General features: G+C 40.8%; 2 protein-coding genes and 1 long non-coding RNA gene across 3 annotated transcripts; 1 reads left to right on the forward strand and 2 right to left on the reverse strand.

Annotated features, from left to right (window-relative positions):
• Positions 1 to 12,245, reverse strand: fbxw5 (F-box and WD repeat domain containing 5). Its single transcript, XM_020650818.3, has 10 exons — positions 12,123 to 12,245; positions 9,096 to 9,291; positions 8,845 to 9,002; positions 7,865 to 8,048; positions 7,440 to 7,588; positions 6,372 to 6,707; positions 6,104 to 6,281; positions 5,874 to 6,021; positions 4,083 to 4,295; positions 1 to 2,902 (listed from the first exon to the last, which is right to left on the reverse strand). Exons 2-10 carry the CDS (start codon positions 9,280 to 9,282, stop codon positions 2,617 to 2,619), a joined length of 1,839 nt encoding a protein of 612 aa, XP_020506474.1. The 5' UTR covers positions 9,283 to 9,291; positions 12,123 to 12,245; the 3' UTR covers positions 1 to 2,616.
• A 1,756-nt stretch (positions 12,246 to 14,001) lies between these two features.
• Positions 14,002 to 15,412, forward strand: LOC114921142 (uncharacterized). The gene is made up of 3 exons (XR_003809434.2): positions 14,002 to 14,307; positions 14,624 to 14,710; positions 14,794 to 15,412. It is a non-coding gene; the product is annotated as an uncharacterized lncRNA (long non-coding RNA).
• Positions 15,413 to 18,293: 2,881 nt separating this feature from the next.
• On the reverse strand, positions 18,294 to 21,974 carry LOC109996619 (PR domain zinc finger protein 12). Its single transcript, XM_020650838.3, has 5 exons — positions 21,602 to 21,974; positions 19,971 to 20,161; positions 19,715 to 19,870; positions 19,388 to 19,502; positions 18,294 to 19,288 (listed from the first exon to the last, which is right to left on the reverse strand). Exons 1-5 carry the CDS (start codon positions 21,816 to 21,818, stop codon positions 18,834 to 18,836), a joined length of 1,134 nt encoding a protein of 377 aa, XP_020506494.2. The 5' UTR covers positions 21,819 to 21,974; the 3' UTR covers positions 18,294 to 18,833.

The raw sequence follows: 21,974 nt of genomic DNA on the forward strand, positions 1-21,974 counted from the left end.
TTTAGTAGACTTCTGGCCTTTCAGGGCATGCTTTTTATTTCAGGGGTGTACAAAAATAACACAAGTTGACAGATAACATGTTCTGAAAGAATCAGCTACAGTCCAAACATTAGAAAAGAAAGTTGACAAGGGAGAAAGCAAGGAGAAAGTTCTATTACACACATTTAGAAAAAGAAGGAAAATATTGTTCAATTGGTGGCAAGAGTCAGCCGAAGAAGTGACCAAATCACACCGATCTCTCTGACACACGAACATGCAAACACAACCAGTTCATAAATATAGACGGTTTTATAATCAGTCTCAACTGTCTTAGGTAGGGGATCTCCAGGAGTCCACCAGGTGAAGTACCTGAACCGTTTTCGGGGTAAAGCGTAACTGAATGCAAATGTCATGGTTTATGTCTTACAGTCACTTTTTGGTTTTTTGTTTTGACTTGAGACGGCTTGTCGAGCGTTAAGACTGAATTAAATGTCGAAGACGACGACAATTATTATCGGAAAATAAGGGGTGGCCAATTTTTACACAAACATTCAAACACAAACAGATTTTGAGTCTAACCTTTGAAAAGCAGTATTTCTATTAATCTCAGAGTTTGTCTCTTTTGTATTTCCATGGCTGTGTTAGAGCATTTTAAATAGTTTGTGTGTTGTTGTGCCGATTCTTTAAAGTAAAACAATTTCAACCAAGACATCTTTTTGGTTGTTTGATACAGATATTATATTTGTGTGGCTGTGAATGTCTGTGAATTTACCTTTTTAATTATAATCCTTCCTCCAAATCAACACTTCTCCAAACAGCGGCAACAATCTGTTTTTTTTTTTTAACAGAACTTTATTACATGGCTGATCATTAAAAGCTTCTTTGTAATATTCACTTTTGAAGTGTGTGAATTTCACAGTTTCTTTCACAGCAACAGAAACAGACATGTTGTATCCTAAAGGTCAAACAAAGGTCATACATGTATAAAGACGTTAAACAACGTGGGACAGTTAAATATAATAACACAATAAAGGGACTCTTTTTTTTTCTGACACACAAAAACAATTGGATACCCGTCCATCAAAATGTCAGACGTTCTTGTTTATAGATATAGATGTATTGATGTGTTTGGAGGGACTTTTGGGTTCTCTGTATGCATGTTCAATATGTCAAAGTACACCACACTCTATAAAAGGATTTTACACAAACCCTGTGACATGTCATGATGAGAAACGATAAAACCCTTTTACTTAAAGGTCACATATTATCCTCCTTTTCAACAAGTTTAAAGAAGTCTCAGAGCTCCCTGAAACATGTCTGTGAAGCTTCTTGTTCTAAATCCACTCTGATCCTGTATTTGATCATGCCTATAAACCCCTCTTATTTCAGCCCTGCTCAGAACAGACTGTTTATGTGTCTGTAGCTTTAAATGTCAATGAGCTGTGTCTGACCACGCCCCCTCTCTGGAATCGGATGCCTAACACCCTGCCCAAATTGTACACAGTGAGAAGGCAGACTCAGAGAGCAGAACAAACACCTAGCTGTGGGAGTGTCACCCACCTGGGGGAGGGGTTACTGCCCTTTGTGATGTCATGAAGGGAAAATCTCCAAACGGCCTGTTTGAACACACATTTTCTGAAAAGTGGAGGAGGCGAAAGACGGAGAGGACGGACTTTTCTCTTAATTGGGGGGCGTATTTTGCATAATATGTGACCTTTAAAAAAAATACTCCAGGAGGTTCAGATTCAGATCGGCAGATTTAAAGGCGGCAGCTTTGTGCTACAAATGATCTAAGGTGTTTAAATACAACTCTACATTATAACGGTCCAAATAACAATTAGCTACACAAACGTTTTTTTTTTTTGCAGTCTAGCGTCAAGCTAACTGCTCCTCAATAACTCTTCTAGATAAAATGACTCAACAATTGTACTTTGAACAGAAAGGTGATGGATTTATTCTGCGGCACAGAAAAAATGGGAGGGGATAAAGAAAAGGCAGACTGCAGTAAACGCAGCTAAATGCTGTCTTCCCTTTTGTTTTGTTTGAATTCTCTGGAGACAGGGTTCGTTGGGTGTTTATACTCATGACATCAACTGAATACATCCATAAATAAGAAAAGGCTTTTCTGAAATGATTCTGAGTTACAGCAGTTTGTCTCTGATGAGCAGGACATAAGGTTTTATCTCTGCAGAACATTTACACACATTTACACCTCAGGTCCAGGAGTCCTGTGTCTGACCCTGATCTGACAAATAAAAACAGACAAGAACCATCTCTTGGGGAACACGTTTGGACGTCTTGTGCGTTTAGGTGTCAGCTCTACACTATCTCTATCTGTGATAAAAAAAAAAAAAATAGAGCAGAGTCTGCGCTGCTTTCTGTCCTTGTGCTGGTGCTCTGGCGCCCTCTTGTGTAAACCTGAGTCACATCACAAACCCTCTCCTGTCAGCTGAAGATCACCAGCACTTCTGAGTCACAACATCGTGAGCTCAAGCAAAACAACCGCCTGTTTCCACACTGTACATATACATGGAGTGTATGTATATTTCTATTCACACCACAGAGGAAAGAGATCAAACTTTCCCCCTCCCTCTCCCTCCCACTGAACTGTGTTTTTTTTTTTTCTTCCAACTTGACTCACGGTTTTCCGTTCACACTGCCGGCAGATGTTGAGTTCTTGTTGCGGCTCATCCAGGACGACAGGAGGTTGCGGGGCCTTGGCGGCCTGGAGGGAGTCTGAGACAGGCGGACCATCCGTGGTGAGCGCCACACCTTTATGGTAGAGTCATCGCTGGCAGACAGCAGCAGCTCCTGGTCGGCAGGGCTGAACGCCACAGAGTTCACCACGTCGTCGTGTGCCAGACGCGCCAGGCAGATGTTGTAGTGTCGGTCCCAGATGTACCCGTGCTTGTCCTCTGCTCCACTACAGGCAGAAGTGGGTGAGATATGTCAGTGAACTGTTTTGATCCTTTCACTCAGAAGCTACAACAATATTTTCTTATGAATTTATCTGCAGATAAAAAGACATTTTCTTCATTAAAAGAAATCAATCAACTATTCACATTAATGATGCACATCATTCTTAAAATTAATCGCAGAATCTTGTTTTCAGATGTTTATTAGCAATCATCTACTGCTGTCTCTGTCTTACAGAAACCTGCTTGTGAAACAAAACAGGGAGGGAGCTGAGGGATGAAGGAGGTGTGTCTGAACAGAAGATTTGTTTTGATCTGAAAATCTGCTCTAAAAGTTGCAAAGTAAGCCTTTGCAGTTGTTTTTATGAATTATTTTTAAGTATAAAAAATGTTTTATTCAAATGAAGTCATTATTAATATGTTACATGTTGATTTTGTTCTGTGTATGCTAAAACCAATATGAGCTTTGACCGTGTTTGAAAAAGGAGTTTTTTATAACAGAAGGTTTCTCTAGATGAATACTGAATAATTTATTAACCATGCTGTTGAAAGCAGTATTTATACAGTCTTACTAATGACCTTTAGAACTTCTTCTTTCTTTCATCAGTTTTGGAAATCTTCCAAGACCCTTGAACGCAACCATTAAACCCTGCACAAGGTAAATACGCTTATCTTCAGAGGCGGGTGAGTCTCACTAACATAAAAGCTGCTTTTTGTTGTTTATCTCTCTTCTGAAACAGGTTTCAGTGGGGAACTCCTCAGAAATGTTTCTGTTATTGACCAGCCAGAGAAAAGATCAGCCTTCTTTTTTTTATGACTTTCATTACAAATTTACATCTGTCCTTGTTTTCTGAAAAGCATTTTGGGTGGAATTACTGCCTTTAACGGAGGACACAAACTCTCAAAGATAAAAGGAAATGCCTGGAAAAGAGAGTGGGACAAATATACAGCAAAAAGCCTTATCTGAATTTAAAACGTGGTTGCTTCTTGTATTTTGCTCCTAAATCAAACCTAAAAGTTGATGTATACTGTTGCTAAAAAATGTCAGACATCATATGAGTTTGTGACGATTGTCCAGTAAAATATGTCGTCATGGAAACGAAGATGTGACTATGACTCAAGCAGTCAAATTGGGGCAACAAATTCCCTATTTTTACATTAAGAGAACGCAATCTTTTCTTCACCTACCTGGCAACAAAGTCTCTGCTGACATCAAGGAAGATGAAGAAGCACTCATCGTTGGGCGTAAAGGCTCGGTGCGCGCGCAGACTCCTTCTCTCCTCCCTCAAACTCTTCAGATCGATCACGTGGAGATCGATCTCCTCTGCGATCGGAGGAGGAGACATGGGGTCGGAGATCACGCACCCGGCAGGCCACGCCCGACTGTTTACATAAAGGTACCTGATCAAGGAGAGAAGGGAGTGGGTTTAGGGTCAAAACATCAGGTGAGGTGTGACCTTGTATATTGAGGGAATAACATATCTCTGACGTTAAACTGAAGGGGCGAGACCATGAAATACTCTGAGCAGGTTTACAAAAAACCTATGCCAAGGTATTATCACACTCATTTTTGTTTAAAAAAGCCTAACCTTTACTACATTTAGACCCTGGGTCAACTCTTCTCCAGCAGTTTGGAGCCCTTAATCAACAGATCTTTGAAAACACTACTGACCTTTTTAAGTGTCCAAACTCTTTGAGTGTTTAGTTTGTATCAGGAAAAACTAGGAATGCAACGATACCACCAACTCCAGATAAAATAAATCAGGATACTGGTTTTATGATACAATTATATCACGATTACATATTCTATTTATATTTATAGTAATGACATTGAAGTCAGTTGATGAATAAATATGATTCCTTTAATTTAATTCCCTGACAATAACATTACAGTGGTTCTTAATTTTCTTAATACATGAGTAATACTTTTAATTTATAGGGTGTATAATTACAGATACAACAATGCACTGAATTCTCCCAACAACTGAATTTGTCTCACTTTATGAAAGATTAAATAGGCCCAAATCCTTAAAAGACGAGTGCACGTCGTAATCTCTGAGGCTCTTGCACTCGTTTAGGTGAGCAGGATTTCAAAACGGCTCCCCAAAGAATGTTGGGAACTGAGGTTGAACTGAAGTCAGAGCCCAATGTTGGGATGACGTCAAAACCAGACGTTAAGCTGCTGTTGAATAAGAGAGGCCAACAGCAGTCAGTGCCCTCTTCTGGCTATGAGTCACATGTAGGAGTTGAAAGGAAAACAGATTTATGAATGAGATGGGAAACAGAATAGAGAGACGAGAACTAATAGTGGAAAATGTTGAATGTGACTTTCCAGCTGTTGGTCAGAGGAGTATATAAACCCTATTGGTGTTTTCTCCTTCGGCTGACGATTTGACCGTTTGTCAAATTTGACTATTTGTGTGTGTGTGTGTGTGTGTGTGTGTGTGTGTGTGTGTGTGTGTGTGTGTGTGTGTGTGTGTGTGTGTGTGTGTGTGTGTGTGTGTGTGTGTGTGTGTGTGTGTGTGTGTGTGTGTGTGTGTGTGTGTCCAGCATCCAAGTAGGCAAGTATACACATATTGTTTGAAATAAAGACATAAAAGCTAATCATTATAGTGTCAGACTCCCCACTTTGGATTTCTGCAGCATCATCTGTACGTCATGCTTTTCCTCCTGGGACTCCACCCTCTCTCCTCACGCCTGACAGGGAACATTTTTACACTATCCTGTCATTTTCTAGAACTTTTCAGGAGTGCATGTGTAAAAAACAAAACGTGTTTTTTGTGTGTGGATCGGTAAACCAACACGAAAATGCTCAGTGCACATGAATGACCTCGTGATATTCATCTTCAAGCCTGTTGGCATGGACGGTGAATAGTTCTTAAAGTACTAAAATGCTGAAACAGTTTATCTTTTTAAACACTTTTAAGAATGTTAAAGACTTCATTTAGGCAAACAGAATCTTCAAATGGTTTCCCTCACCTGTGGTCTGGAGAAAGGCCCATCCCGATGATGTGTCCGTGGATATCTATGACATGATCCAGCGAATCAAAAAACTCATCTGAACTCCGCTCCTCCCCGAGTACGGGACCAGAAGTGGTCATCTGGTCCGGCTTGATCCGTTTAATTCCTTCAAATGAACAAAAAGAATCACATGACGGCTTATTTTTCTTTGTTTGCAGCACATCTGCACGCCTTAGCTTCTGTCTTACCTATCTGGTGAGGGGAGTACGTAAGGCTGCCAGTGGTGAAGAGTAAGTAAGTTTTGTCCTCATCGGGATCAGACGGCTCGATTAAGCTGGAGGCAGGAGCCTTCGTGTACACTCTGCCCATCATCTGAGCCACCTGGGTCTCAATCTCCAGCTCACTGGGCTCCACGTTTTTACGACTCTAAAATTAAAGAAGAAAAACAGGCGCAAAAATAAAGAACGCCATTACTTCAACCTTGGATCAAGTCCCTGAGTGTCACAGCTCGCTCACCTGTATAACTTGCTCAAGGCCAGAGATAGTGGGCTGAGAAATGCGGGCAGAGGAGACACCATGACACCTGGCCTCCTTCTGGCGTTCCTTGTCCTCCTCCTCTTCATCTTCTTCCTCGCTGCCGGAGGTCCCCAGGTCGAAGAGAAGAGGCTGGTGGTGCTGCTGCTGCTGCCCTTTCATCCGTCGAGCCTGGGACTGAGCCTCGTAGTCTAGCAGCAAATCCGGGTTGTCGTGGCGACGACAGTGGGCCACCATCACCGTGCGGATGGTGCTGGCGTTGATGTTCTGGATCTTGAAAAGGCGCTTGACTACGTTGACGTTCTCCGATTCAACGTCCTGTTGGAGAAAACAACAGGACGTTTTTATATTTAATGAAACATGCTTCCGTTTATTTACACCTGGGAGCTGCCAGGATAAATCGAGTTAGCCAAACACAAAGTGAAGGACCCTATTTGGAGTCACGTGTTTATTCCTAACTAGCTAAACCAAAAGTAGTTTAAAGTTTGTTTAATGAGTCCCTCCCTCTGTACTCAGGACATGTCTTAAAGAGCCCATATTTTGCCCTTTTTGGGGTTCGTATATTTAATCTATGTACCTACTTTTGTACGTTCACAATAGCTAAAGTTTGAAAAAAGTGTCTGTTTTCATGTACTGCTCCCTCTACGCTCTGAGTCCGTCAGCTACGCTCTGCTGTGCCCACACTGTTAGACCCCACGTGGGCCACGTCTGCTCTGATTGGTCTGCCGATCCGCTCTGTCGTTATTGGTCAGTTGCTCAGCACGCGTCTCGGAAATTTCAACATGAGCTGCAGGGCTTGCCACAACGAGCCAATGAGCTTAGATCAGTGATCTCACACTGACAAAGACGTCAGACTGAAGAATTTTTATCAAGGGGGGCTAGAACCGAGCGTTACATGCAGATAATGCTACAGCGGACTTTGAATTTTTGCAGATAGATGTGTCTAAACATGCACAGGACACTTGGAAAACACACTAAAGGGCATATAAAACCAGAAAAAGCAGAATATGGGACCTTTAACCGGCTTTCAGATGCTGCACTGAGTCTCACCTGGAATGCTTTGTTGAGCCAGAGCACAGAGCACGACGTCATGTTGCCGATCCAGTGCAGGTTCCCCGAGATCAGGTGGGTCTCGTTCAGCCAGCAGCCGAACACATCGTACGGTTTGTTCCTCACCCGGGACAACAGCGTGTAGTTTTCTTAAGAGTGTAAAGACATGGACAAAAGGTCTTCATTTTGTTGAAATGACTCACAGATTTACTAGAGTTACTTTTAAACAGATGAATATCAATCTTTCATTTTATCACCATAAACTTGGTTACACATTTACAAGGTACAGCAAGCTTAAACTAAAGCATTCTTAGAAAAGATTCCTTTGTTTGTGGAAGGAAACAATCCCACTAAACATTTGTGTGAAATCAAGCATCCGGAAATGATGACACCCAACCGTTGAGTGAGATGTTTGTGGTTCTTACCCAGACTGATGACAGCGATTTCCCCAGACGAGGAGTGGTGTGGACCAAGGTAGACGCCGGACACGAGCAGCAGGGTGTCGTCAGCGTTGAACTGGGAGAACTGGGTGTAGCCCCAGTTAAACTGACGCATGCTGGAGCTGTGCACCATCGAGATGTTCCCATCTTGCCGCTCAGTGTCCCATAGCTGCTCAGAAAAAAAGCCAGAATACAAAGTTGAAAACAAAAGAGCAGATGATAAAAGTGATGACAGCTGCTGTTGGTCACACGTTGTGGAGATCACAGAAGAAAACATCACAAATAGGCAAAAATAAAAATGATAGAAAGGGCATCAGTGGCCACCTTAAAATGCACTAATTTTTGTTTAAGTGTCACATAAATAATGATACCTGACTGTTGCCTTACATAGCAGCATCACATAAGACATGATGAGTAAAAGCAAGTGTTGTTTATTTTATGTCAGCAAGCTAATTTTTATAATCTTTGTGGTGGAAGCGCAGACAACAAGAGGCTGAAAGTACCTTGTAGTTCTTTGAAATCAGTTCCTGGGACTAAAATGCACAAGCGATTTATCTGATTCATGTTTAGAGCTGCAACTGAAAAGTTTTCTGATCAAAGTGTTCTGACTGGAATTTAATTCAATTAATAAATCAGTCTGTAAAATGTCAACAAAAAATGTCAAAAGAAATTTTAATTTCAGCCAAAGTGATGTCTTCTTAAAGCTTCTTTTGTCCAACCAAAAGCCAAATAATCCAAAGACTATTTTTCAATGATTATTGATGACAAGAAGCAGCAAAATCCAAATGTTCAAGAAGCTGAAACCAGTCAATACTTCACATTTCAAAGCAGGAGTACAAGTCCACCACAGAAAAGAAAAGGCCTGCAGTTAAGGATGTTAGCAAATACTAAACACAATCACTTGACATGTAGTCAGAAAGCAAGAAAATAAGATCCAGCATGAAAGCTTAATCTAATAATCCTACCTTCACTGTGCAGTCCTTAGAGCAGGAGGAGAACCGGTGACCCCTGTGAGAGAAAGCCAGGTGGAGGACTTGGTCAGTGTGCTCTCTCAGGGTCTGAACCTCCACACAGGGGATACAGTCGAACAGACGCCTGAACTCCCTGTACCATGACACCGCGGCTGCACAAAGATAGGTCAAGTTTTCATTGGAGGAAAGAAAAACAACCAATTTTAACACCAGTTGGGTGAAGTGAGTGTGTGTTAAATACTTACCCGGGTGTCGGGGTACGGAGCGTGGAATGCGGTAGTAGCTGTAGAACAGCTCCCTCCAAAGGAACTCATCCCTGGAGACAGCGAGCCACTGTCTGCAGGTCAGACCGGCTTTCAGCACGGCATCATGGGGCAGACGCAGGAAGATCTCCAACACCAGGCTGTCCGGCAAAACTGGGACACACTCCATACTAACATCCTGTTTAGCATGAACACACACACACAATCCACAGGTACATTAGTGTGCTGTAAAGTTGAAGCAACTTCAGCCTATCAACAGTTTTCTTCTTTATTACATTTTTTTTTTACCACAACACAAAAGATAAATCATTCAAATTAATCTGCTAATTACTCTGTCAATAAATAAGTTACTCTATTCAGACAGAAATTATTATGTTTTCTAAAAAGCTCAAAGTTTCTGTTGATGGTCTCATTGATTCATTTTTTTCCCGCTCTATTCAAATACAGATATCGATAGACCGACTGCAAACTCTGAACTGACATCTGACTCAAGTTTTTAATGTTTCACTTTAATATTCACAAAATACTTCTTTACAAAATGTTATTTCAAAAAAACTACAAAGGTCTACATTTAATTTAACAACCATCATACGTTATAAACATAGTAAATTCATAGCGATGGTTCAAATGTTTTGAATTTTGTTCTTGGATGTCTCTGCTCTAAATTAAGAGTTCATCCCGGTAGCCTAACGGTTAGTTCTCACGCTCCATGAACATGTTGTCCTCAAAGCAGGTGGCCCGGGCTTGAGTCCAAATTTTGGCTCCTTTTCCTCATGCCAATCCTCCCTATCTCTCTTTCCCCCGGTTTCTGACTATCAGTAGTCCTATTTATTTATTTATTATTTACATACTTTATTAATCCCTGAGGGGAATTCTGGTTTTCACTCTGTTACTGGGAGATGCTTCTCACGCACATAGGCCAAAAATACACACATGCACAAACAGGGCCTAAAGAACCTGAGGACCTGAACCAGCGAACCCTCCAGTTCCTAATCCAAGTCCCTACAGACTGAGCTACTGCCACCAATTTTAGTAAGAGCCAAAAAATACATCTTAGAAAATAAATGAATAAGAAGTGATCTAAGAGATAAATACTTGGCCTGATCCCAAAAATATAAAGCACACAATATACATTAATTAACAATACACTAACTATCCTAGTTTTATATTTAATACTGAGCCCATGAGTATGGACTTGACTTCAGACTTGACACTGACTTTGAAACTGAGTTAACTTTGTTGCACGTTTGGTCCAGAAGTATTTCAGGCAACAGTTGGTGATTATTGATCACTATACAAACCTGAGTTATATGGAGACTTGTTAAGATGCTAAGATACATAATACTAATCATTCATTTATTTCGGTCACAAGAAAAAACAAAAACATCTTGACCGAAAAGGTGTAGGCTGAAGCTTTAGCTTATTACACCTACCCTTATTACAAATCATATCATTTAAGACACTACTAGTTTGGTTACAAAAACAAAACATATCAGAACAAAATTTGTTCTAAGAATTTCTTTCAAAACAAAACAAATGAAACAAACAAAAAAAGAAACAGAAGTCACACTCACAAATATGTAATAGTACATAGTAAAAATGTAATGAACAATATGCTGCCGTGAACTATATAGTTTATAGATTTGTTTTTATATACAGGTGTCAGAACAAATGCTCAACACAAATGTCTTGTTTAAAATCCCTGCACTCATGTTCACTTCATTTGTCTGTCTACTCGCCGTTATATTGTATAGTTTCTGCTTATAACATGTCTACACTCATGCACTTTAACTCATGTCAATACTGTCCATTTACAATCTTTCATATTTAATTTACAACCATTTACGACTCTGTTTTTGCAGATCTTCCTATTTAAGACTCGTAATACTTAGTTAAATCCTGGTTGTATATATTCCCATTTTTAGATTTGATATTTTTAGTGCTTATTCACTTTGTATTTAATATTATATTATGTTTAGATTTGCTAACATTGTGTGTTTTTTACTCGTACTGTGTGTTTGGATAAACTGCTGCTGTAACGCCACAATTTCCCAGTTTGGGATCAATAAAGTAATTCTATTCTATTATATTCTTTGAACTGTGATCTGCACTTAAATAAATGTCAAACCTCACAGACTATCAGCTGACTTCCCCCTCCTCTGCTGACCACTCACTGATACATATTTTCAGCTTTAGCATTCAGAAGAACAGAAGATGTTTTTGTTGAAGGGAAAGTGACCCTACAATCATCATATTATTTACCCTGTTCACCCATAAATAACTGGAGGCCCCACCTTAACTGGGACTAATTTAAGCTTGGCCGAGAGCTGTACTGGAGTGTGTTTCAATGCACAGAGCTGTGTTTATTTCCGAGCAGCTCATAAAGAAAGCATCATCATGTTGGTTAGACATGTTCAGAGCATCCACATGTGAAAACGCACCACGGAAGTTGATTTTTCTGTGAGTTGTCAGGAGTCACAGAAAGTGTGAAGGAGAGATTTATGATCAAATCGCACAAGCAGGGAGACTTGTCAGTGTGGCATATCCTCAATAACAACCTTACACAAGCGTAAACAATCAGGAATTTCACCAGAACCCTATAAATGAATCGTTACTGTAGTCTAAACATGGTAAATAAAGGTCATCAGAGCCGTCGAGTGAAGATGACCTAACATGGACATTTTATGGTCGCTGCGCGTAAAACTCAAAACAAGTTACAGAGTTAACTATAAAAACAGACTGACTTACTAACTATCATGTAGCTGCAGAATTAATAACACGAGCTGGTTTTGAATAAGGACTTAAAATAAGTAAAGAAATTAGTAAAGCTAAGCCGCTAGCAGGACATTTCTATCACGCTAACGTTAAGCTAACTGTTAGCTCACATTTGTATTAAAATCTAACATCTAATGTCTGATTACAGGCGGTTACAATATGCAGCGTTTCATTTACTGAAGTTATTCATCAGTTTTGCGCAGTACATAGTTGTTGACATAAACTGTGACCCACCTGCTGGATCAAAGTGTGTTAGAGAGGAAAAACCAAGCGGCTAGCTCTGACGGCTAACCACCGATAAAAAAAAATAAAAAAAATGACAACAATCCTTCAGCAGACTCGACTAACAGATCACAGCATCATCGATTCTACTGAGCCGAGCTCAATCTACTACCGAGCATGTGTAAGATACGTTTTGTTGCTATTATAGAAAATCAAAAATGATGATAAGATTATTTCATTATTATAAGAAAACATTAGAAGGTTGACATATATTTATTTATTTTATTTTATTTTATTTTATTTTATTTTATTTTATTTTATTTTATTTTATTTTATTTTAGTTTAGTTTAGTTTAGTTTTTAAATGTATTTTTTAGTATCTATTTTTTTGTACATTCTTAATTTTTCTTTTTATATTTAAATTGTACTGTGTTCACTTTTTGTTTGCAATCTTTGCTCTTTGCTGCTGTAACACTGTAAATTTCCCCGTTGTGGGATAAATAAAGGATTATCTTATCTTATCCTATATGCATTTTCAATAGCCTTTTATTTTCTTTATTCTAGTTTAGAAGAGAAGATTACTCTAAGAAATTGTGGGATATTTTACATCCCAAGAAAACATTGTCCGTTTTTTTTTTTTTTTTAATTTCGTTTTTTATTTATTTATTTATTTGTTAGGGACAGTGCATATTAATGAACAGTAACAATTATAGCTGTAAAAATGCCAGATTATAGCAGAAGTGCTAGTTTCCAATCTGTTGTCCCTCGGCAGGTAACAGAGAAATACAAATTACAAATAAAATACAAATACAAATACAAGTGACACAAGACAATAATAGAGGTTAAAAGTGGTCACAGACTTGGTTTTCTTTTTATCCACTGTTTGAGGTGTGTTTTGAAGGTTGCACATGTTTGTGAGTCTCTTACTGTGAGTGGGAGAATATTCCAACATTTAGTTCCTTTGACTGACAGAACAGTTTGTCTGAATGTGGTGCGTCTGTGTGGGACCTCACAGTCTCCTCGGGCTGTGACATTTAAATATTACAGTTACTCAAAGCGTCTTTGTAAGCTAGTCTACTTTAAAGTGTCTGCATACCTGCTTTCTCATAGTTTGTCCGGAAGTGCAGTAAACGGAGGTGTACAATATGCCTTAAACAAAGACATCTTCAAAGCTGCAGTTAAACCCTAATTACTTTTTGAGTCTTAAATTTTTGAGGACCTACCTCCTCTCTGTATATTTTTTATGTGGACATCACTGGGAACTCTGAGCCCCATGAAAAGATATCACTGTGGGCCCAACCACCACAGCCAACCCAGCACATTACTATGACTACACCTCAATTATGCATTAAAGCTATAAAGAACCAAGACTTACTCTGATTTTTTTACAAACAAGAAAAGTGACAAACATCAAAATGTACACAGGAAGGTACGAGAAGTAAACTAATGTTTTACTATTTATCTTGTTACAGTCAATAACTTAGGCTATAGTGTTTAAAAGGTCACATCAAAATTCGGACACTCAAGACTATTAAACAATTTTTACAGCTTTATTTTTTTTTTTTTAGATTCTTGAGTGAAAAATTCTACTGACATTATAAATAACTAACAATAAATGTAACATAGTCATATTCAACTCCTCTTGTCTTCAATTTAAAATTGAAATAATTCCCATAAGCTCTAAGTTAATTTCCCCTCTACACTAAAATGTATTGTGGTTTATCTCACCTGACATTAAATTTTTTTTTTTTTTTTTTTATTCCACCTTTAAAAAGAAAAATACCCAGGGACCCTTTCTCCCAGGGAAGTTGGTCCCCCTTTTCCCTTGGGTAGCCGTGGGTGTAGATATATGAGAAGTGAAGCTAAGTGCACTCTTTCCATTGGCCAGAGGAGGGCAACTATGAGTTTCAAAATGAAGTCCATTTGTGAAAAGGTCTATTAGAAAATGACCATACTGCTGTGTCATCTCTCACACTAAATAATGTAACACTTACTACTTGTGTGGTGTCCTTCAGTTCAGTGACATCACATTGAAGGTGGCATCAATCTGTGAGGAACTATAGAGTCTCTGTGACTGACGGAGAAACTGTGTCGTTGGCTTTTAGTGTCAAACATCGTCACACTGACCTCATGGAGACAGAGGAGCAGCTGGGCTAAAGAAGAAAAAAAAACAACTATGCTCTGACTACTCTTCTCTGGTAAGTATTGAAACACTCTGTGACACTTTTTGGAAGTCCAAATTTAAGCATACGACTTTGTTACAAACCACTTTTATCAGGACCTTCTACTGTTATTATTTCTCATATTGGCCGACATATTATTTTCCCCTGTGTTGAAAAAAGGGATAAAGGCATAAAGTTAGTCAACAGAAGAAGGACTGAGAGTGTAATGAGGTGTGTGAAACCTGATAGGGGTGTGATCAGGTTACCTGGCACAACTATCTTAGCTGAAAAAACAACTTGTGGCAGATACAACTAACAGATAAAAGACTCATTCCTAACTGTCTTTTTCCAGCTCTGAGCCATGCCGCTGAGTGGATAGCTTCCTGCTGTGGCTGCTGCTCAAAGAAAGACAGGACAGGATGACAGTACCAGTGTAAAGGTGCATCTTTTTTTAGGAGAAGTTGTACTATTTTGAAATATCTACTCATGGTTCTGATAGCTAAACTGTTTATTTCCCTCAAGGGGCACGGCAGAAAGTGTGGACGGTCTCCAGTGATGAACCAACATCCAAAAGTCAAATTCCATCATAATTCCTCAGAGCAGAGTGGACAGAAGAGACTCTGAGGTTTATTTACTCGCAGCATGATAATCTGTGAACGCTCTGTGCTCGTTTCAATGATGACTAATCCCAAAACTCCTCATTTGGGGAGTAGGACGATGTCTGACAGCCAACAAGTTCAGCAGCAGCTCAGGAGAATCATAAGATCTACTGTATGTACTGGTAGTTAATGTGTTAGAGGTGCAATTATTATCACAAAATGAAGAAAAAATGTTCCACATCTGTACTTAAGTAAATTATTGGAAAAAGTCAAATAAATGATTGTTGAGATAATGTCATTGTTTTTGTCATAAAAGTGTCACTTCAGGTTTTCTCCAGCAGGGTCAATTATTATTACAGTAACAATTATTATTCACAAGTTTGTCTTCTCCTGAGTGTGTGGCGCCATCATGTGGCAGAAAAAAACAACAGCAGAAGAACTCTGAAGTCACAAGAAAAATAAAGAAAACGTTTATTTATCTGTAAGATTATACACTTTGAAATCATTAAATGTTTATGAAATGTATTGAAAAATAAACCTTTATTCAGTAAAAAAACCATAAGAATCTTTTCTTTGACCTGATGTGATCAAACATTAAGTAGTCGAATCAGTCGTCTTCTTACTGGAAGGTTGGGAGTTCGATCTCCAGCTGACAACATGCTGACCTTCAGTGAGAACACAGAAGCAGTTTGTAAGAAAGCACAACAACGTCTGTACTTTCTCTGTAAACTAAACTGGTTTGGTGTGTGCTGTACACTGATGACACTTTTTATATCTCCATGGTGAAGTCTGTTTTGTTTTGGCTTCATCAGCTGGTTTGGTAATCTCTCAATAGGAGACAAAAATAGGTTGCAACACATTTATTAAAGTTACCTGTAAAATCATTGTGGTTAAACTCCACGATCTGTCTCACACCTTTAGTAAGAGAGCGGCAGCCAAGGCTTGAGACATCTTACAGTGTCCTCGACATCAGTGTCCCCGACATAAATTTTCCCTCGGGGACAAAACAAGTGAAGTTAAAGTTGATTCACACACGTGTAAATCACTGCAATGTCCCACAGGGCAAATTTAGGGTTCATTATTTTTTTCATTTCTGTTGCTTTACATACTATAGCTTATGAATTCACCAGATTATCAACAGATTTGTAACAGATTTTTATCAACATGTCCTCGACGTCATTAAGTGTCCTCAACGTCTTACAGTGTCCTCGACGTCTCACAGTGTCCTCGACATCTCACAGTGTCCTCGACATCATACAGTGTCCTCGACGTCATACAGTGTCCTCGACATCTCACAGTGTCCTCGACGTCTTACAGTGTCCTCGACGTCTCACAGTGTCCTCGACATCTCACAGTGTCCTCGACATCATACAGTGTCCTCGACATCTCACAGTGTCCTCGACATCTCACAGTGTCCTCGACGTCTTACAGTGTCCTCGACGTCTCATGGTGTCCTCGACTTCTCACAGTGTCCTCGACGTCTTACAGTGTCCTCGACGTCTCACGGTGTCTTTGACTTCTCACAGTGTCCTCGACATCTCACAGTGTCCTTGACTTCTCACAGTGTCATCGACGTCTTACAGTGTCCTCGACGTCTCACAGTGTCCTTGACATCTCACAGTGTCCTCGACATCGTAGTGTCCATGACGTCTCACAGTGTCCTTGACTTCTCACAGTGTCCTCGACGTCTCACAGTGTCCTCGACGTCTCACAGTGTCCTCGACATCGTACAGTGTCCTCGACATCTTACAGTGTCCTCGACATTGTACCGTGTCCTCGACTTCTCACAGTGTCCTCGACTTCTTACAGTGTCCTCGACATTGTACCGTGTCCTCGACTTCTTACAGTGTCCTCGACGTCTCACAGTGTCCTCGACATCTCACAGTGTCCTCGACGTCTCACAGTGTCCTCGACGTCATACAGTGTCCTCGACATCTCACAGTGTCCTCGACGTCTCACAGTGTCCTCGACATCTCACAGTGTCCTCGACGTCATACAGTGTCCTCGACATCTCACAGTGTCCTCGACGTCTCACAGTGTCCTCGACGTCTCACAGTGTCCTCGACGTCTCACAGTGTCCTCGACATCTCACAGTGTCCTCGACGTCATACAGTGTCCTCGACATCTCACAGTGTCCTTGACATCTCACAGTGTCCTCGACGTCATACAGTGTCCTCGACTTCTTACAGTGTCCTCGACATTGTACCGTGTCCTCGACTTCTTACAGTGTCCTCGACGTCTCACAGTGTCCTCGACGTCTCACAGTGTCCTCGACGTCTCACAGTGTCCTCGACGTCATACAGTGTCCTCGACATCTCACAGTGTCCTCGACGTCTCACAGTGTCCTCGACGTCTCACAGTGTCCTCGACGTCATACAGTGTCCTCGACGTCTCACAGTGTCCTCGACGTCTCACAGTGTCCTCGACGTCTCACAGTGTCCTCGACATCTCACAGTGTCCTCGACATCTCACAGTGTCCTCGACGTCATACAGTGTCCTCGACATCTCACAGTGTCCTCGACATCTCACAGTGTCCTCGACGTCATACAGTGTCCTCGACTTCTCACAGTGTCCTCGACATCTCACACTGTCCTCGACTTCTCACAGTGTCTTTGACATCCTCTGTTTGGTGAGTTTGTGCTTCTGCCCTGAAGCAGTAGATACAGATGACCAAAAGTCAAGTCCAACAGGTTGAAAAATGATTTCATAACTCAGGACTTCAAACGGCTGAACTCGATTGATGATCCTGAAGACTGATGAATGTTATTTTCTTTAAATAATTGTTTTATGGACGTTTTTTATACATTCTCAGTATCCTGTTGTTACCTGATGAACTCTAGTATTTATGTTTTTAATGTTGTTCACAATGTTTCTATTGTCTGAGTCTATGTGCCTGTGTTTCTATATGTTTATTTTTTTCACCTTCGGGGACAATACAAGTGAAGTTAAAGTTGATTCACACGTGTAAATCACTGCAATGTCCCACAGGGCAAATCTGGGGTTCATTCTCTTTTATTTTTTTCTGTTGCTTTACATACTATAGCTTATGAATTCACCAGATCATCAACAGATTTGTATCGACAGAAATATCATGATAAAATTGTTGTCTCTGGACCTGAATGTTGTGCTATGACATAAAGTGAAATGAATCTAACGCAGAAGTTCATTCTTACCTGTAAGCCATTTGTAGTTAATCAGAGGGGTCACCAAGAATTTCAGGCCCCATGAAGCAATCAAAAGGGAATTATACTGAAGACATTTTAAATAAATGTTCTAATATTTCTCATGGGCCCTTATATAATCATTCTCCCTCATACTCCCCCTGGTTAAAAGTTTATATAATATACTATGATTAATCAAATGAAATCATCTTGGCGCTTTACAGTAACTGTAAAGTGAACTGACAGGAAACAATAGTCAGCATTATGTAATATCATATAATATTTATTTAGAATAGAAGAAAGCACAAATGTATTTACATTCACATGTACAGCGGCATACAATACAATTTTAAAAGTACACAATAGTATAGTTTACAGTCTGTGCAAGTTAAAGTGACTAATTCAGTTTTCAGTGTGTGTAACCATTTCTACTCAGTGTACAAATCTCTGACTGAATGAACTGTTCAACTGAGCAGCTGAGACCGTGATGAATAATCAAAAGTGTTGAAGAAAGTCACATATGCATCAACAAATGACACACTGATGAATTATTTGAAAGACGGTTGTTTTTTTCAGCACATTTCAAATTTACAAAATACTTTAAAAACTTCCTCTTTGCTGGAATTTGGATCATGTGAAAGCCAATGAAACGGGAAACTGTAAACAATGGAAAACGTGTTGAAATGTCTTTGTGGGATGTTTTACGGTCACATTAACTCATTCATTCCCTTCCCTTCTCCCAAACAGCTGTAATCTAAAGTGCAACGTTGATCTGAGTCACCGACCCTCCCTGTTGACGTCATCATAGCACCATGGTGGGAATGTGGTGCACGAGGGGCATCTGGTGTTGGTGAGTCATGGCCGTCAACTGAGGAGGAGGAGGAGGAGGAGGAGGAGGAGGGGACACCTGGGACGCCACATCTGCACCGTGCGTCACCGGTTTGTGCCGCGCGCTCTTCTGGTGCGCCCTGAGGCCCGCGAGCTGAGAGTAGGCGCTCTGACACACGTGACACTTGTAGGGTCGCTCGCCGGTGTGCAGGCGCACGTGGTTCCGGAGCGTGGACGACTGGCTGAAGCGGCGGTTGCAGAAGCGGCAGACGAATGGCTTGTCCAGAGTGTGAATGCGCATGTGCGAGCGCAGGTTGCTGCGGGAGTTAAAGCCGCGGTGGCAGATGACGCAGCGCATGCGTCCTGCAGAGGCGGAGGAGGATGAGGTGGGGGAGCAGGAGGAAGGGCCTTCACAGGGGTGGGATTCCTCTGGGGGAAGATTAAAAAAAAAAGATAATTTAATGATTGAGTGGTTTAAAAAACATATTTTTGAAACAGAAAAAAGATCTGACAATGATCTGAACTCACCATTCCTGATCTTCTTCTGCTGCTCCTCATCGATTCCTGGAACTCCAGGGATTCCCAAAAACGTGTTGTGGGTGTTTCCATACCAGACAAGAAGCTCCTGGTCCGGTGGGATAGTCTGAGAGAGGAAGAAAGGGGTCAAGGATCAGCCAATGAACGTGATTTCACCATTTCCCATTGACAGAAAAAAAAAAAATCACATCGTCACACGTTTTGACCAGCAGGGGGCGCTCTTCTAAAAGACATTTAACATTCTTGGTGGTCCCTTAAAGCCACTGAGAGCCAAATCCATGCATTCAAACCCCTTGTGTTTCATTCAAATCTTCTCACCTCCACCGCCTTATAGAAGATGCTGCTGCCGATCTGCACCACCTCCAGGTTCTGCTCCTGCTCGTTCCGGGCGCACTTTATGTATGTCATCCAGCTGCGCTGATCCTCCTGGCTGGCATCGATGAAGTAACGCACAGTGCCGTCTTCATTGAACACCTGAGCGGATAAAAAAAAAAAAGAAACACGTTAGAACACAGGTCCTCCATGATGTCATACAGATGTTTTTTCCTGCAGGTTTAAATGACTCGAAACTCACCTCCCACATGAGGTTGTTGTTCTTGAGCAAGTCCACGTGCTCAGGGGACAGGACTCTCCCCGTGAAAGGGCCCATCTCGGTCCCTGCTTTGATCCAAGTCTTGGAGAAGATGCCGAGACCTTCTCCAGGGATGGAGCTCTGCGCGATGATCACCTCCGATGGCAGGACCAGGCTGGACAGCTTCTGCACCTCTGCAAACACAACATGGACACGGAAATGAGTGACACAAGGCCTTGCAAGAGTTTTGACACGGCGCATCACTATTTGGAGTAGGATGGGCTGAAACTGCGCGGACATAAAAGTGCAACGGAGTGTGAGAAAGCAGAGGTTTTGTGGTCAAAGAGTTGTCGAGCTGGAAAAAAAAGTCATAAAAGCATCAAAATGGACTGGATCTTATTTCAGTCACGAAATATTAAGCTACCACTTTGTCCGCCGTTTAATTCGATTATCTGCTTGAATTGAAAGTTTTTGTTACGCAGAGAAATCCCCTCGAAAAAGCATTTTTATCCTCACAAGAGAGGGGAGAAAAGGGAAGGAAAAAAAAACCCTTGCGCTTCTTTAATGTCAAAATCAAAGATCTTTTTTTTTTTTTTATTAGATGCTAGGAATAAAAGCCCTCCGAATAGGGGTTAAATGGTCCTCTATTACCCAGGGTCCAGCGATTTGTCATGCTTCAGATGTGATATTCATTAAAGTTTACTGGAAAAGAAAACGGCTAATTCCAAATTCATTATCCTTTTAAGAACTTTGTAGCAATAAATTTGCGCTGAATGAGACGAGGACTTGTTTAAAAGACTCAGGAATTTCTGCAACAAAAAAATGGAAAGGCGATTAGATGGTTGACATGCAATGAATAGCATTAGATTTAGCCTTCACGGTGCATTATGCGAGGAACAGCAAATCTTTTAAGGGGAGAGAAAAGAGAAAAGCTGCGGAGCCCCATAGCTGCCAAGAGAGGAAAAGAGACTGTCCGGAGATTGATGAATGCGGGATAAAAACCCGGGACATCTCAAAGAAAGGGAACCTTTCTCTGCTGCGAGGTTTAAGTGGAAACTTTCCCAGGTCAAGCACAAAGTTAACCAAATGAATTTAATGCCCTGCGTCTTTCAATCAGCGGCACTTACACGCCTAACAAGCCTCCAAATGCGAGGTCTCACAGCTCTGAACGGGTTAATGCGATAAATGGGCCCAAAGAAAAAGTAGAAGAGAAAATAAATAAAGAAAATAAATAAAGAAGAAAATGTAGAAAAATTCAACAAGTTAGTGGAAAGGAAACTTTATGTGCAGTTTGAGTGGGAATGTTTCACTTTTCTCTGGTGTTTTTTGGTCAGGCTCTGGGATCTTCCGAAATTTTATGACATATTTTTAATGGGACATAATGCAAAACAAAAAAAAAAACGTTTTTCTGATTCAATTAAAGACATTTGTAGAAAATTGCATGTAGGCTATATTAGGTTTAGTTCTTTATAAAAACAAATCAAAACTTGGAGCAGTTCATGTTTTTGTAAAACGACAAAAAAAAATCATTACAATTAACCTGCAATTTGGAATAAATGCTCACGAACACGCACATCAATGTTATGAAACAGGCATTACAAAAATGAAATAATAAAGCACATGTTCATGCTCACCTCCGACGAAGGACTGAGCCAGCACCTCCGCAGTGAAGGCGGTCTTTGGGCTGCTGCTGTGCCGCTCCTCTGCCAGGTGTTCTCCCAGCACGTTCCTCCACCTGCCGTAAAGGAAACTGTGCAGGATGTCCGAGGTGATCACGTCCGAGAGTGCGCGACTCGGACACTTAAATCCAGACTTGAGAGCCAGAGGGTCTGCAGGGAGCACGGAGCCCATGATGCAAGACTGGGAGAAAAAAAAAACCCTAAAATTAAAGTAAGAAAAAAGAAATAAACAGCGATGCAGCGGCAAGAATAGAAGAAGTAGAAGAAGACGGAGAAGAGGGGAGCTGCTCCTCTGTCTGTGCTTCTGCACCAAACTGTGCGCCCTGCC

The sequence above is a fragment of the Labrus bergylta genome, chromosome 17, assembly GCF_963930695.1.
Source record: "Labrus bergylta chromosome 17, fLabBer1.1, whole genome shotgun sequence".
NCBI lineage: Eukaryota > Metazoa > Chordata > Actinopteri > Labriformes > Labridae > Labrus > Labrus bergylta.

What these genes read in the sequence shown, in the direction of transcription:
- fbxw5 (XM_020650818.3), bottom strand. Translation starts at nt 9,282, where the DNA reads ATGGAGTGTGTCCCAGTTTTGCCGGACAGCCTGGTGTTGGAGATCTTC. An exon ending in CTAAGGACTGCACAGTGAAG is followed by an intron (nt 8,049 to 8,844) that starts GTAGGATTATTA and finishes TTTTCTGAGCAG; the next exon opens with CTATGGGACACTGAGCGGCA. An exon ending in GGCCTTTCTCCAGACCACAG is followed by an intron (nt 4,296 to 5,873) that starts GTGAGGGAAACC and finishes CTCCTTGATCAG; the next exon opens with GTACCTTTATGTAAACAGTC.
- LOC109996619 (XM_020650838.3), bottom strand. Translation starts at nt 21,818, where the DNA reads ATGGGCTCCGTGCTCCCTGCAGACCCTCTGGCTCTCAAGTCTGGATTT. An exon ending in GGCTCAGTCCTTCGTCGGAG is followed by an intron (nt 20,162 to 21,601) that starts GTGAGCATGAAC and finishes TTGTGTTTGCAG; the next exon opens with AGGTGCAGAAGCTGTCCAGC. An exon ending in GCAGAAGAAGATCAGGAATG is followed by an intron (nt 19,289 to 19,387) that starts GTGAGTTCAGAT and finishes ATCTTCCCCCAG; the next exon opens with AGGAATCCCACCCCTGTGAA.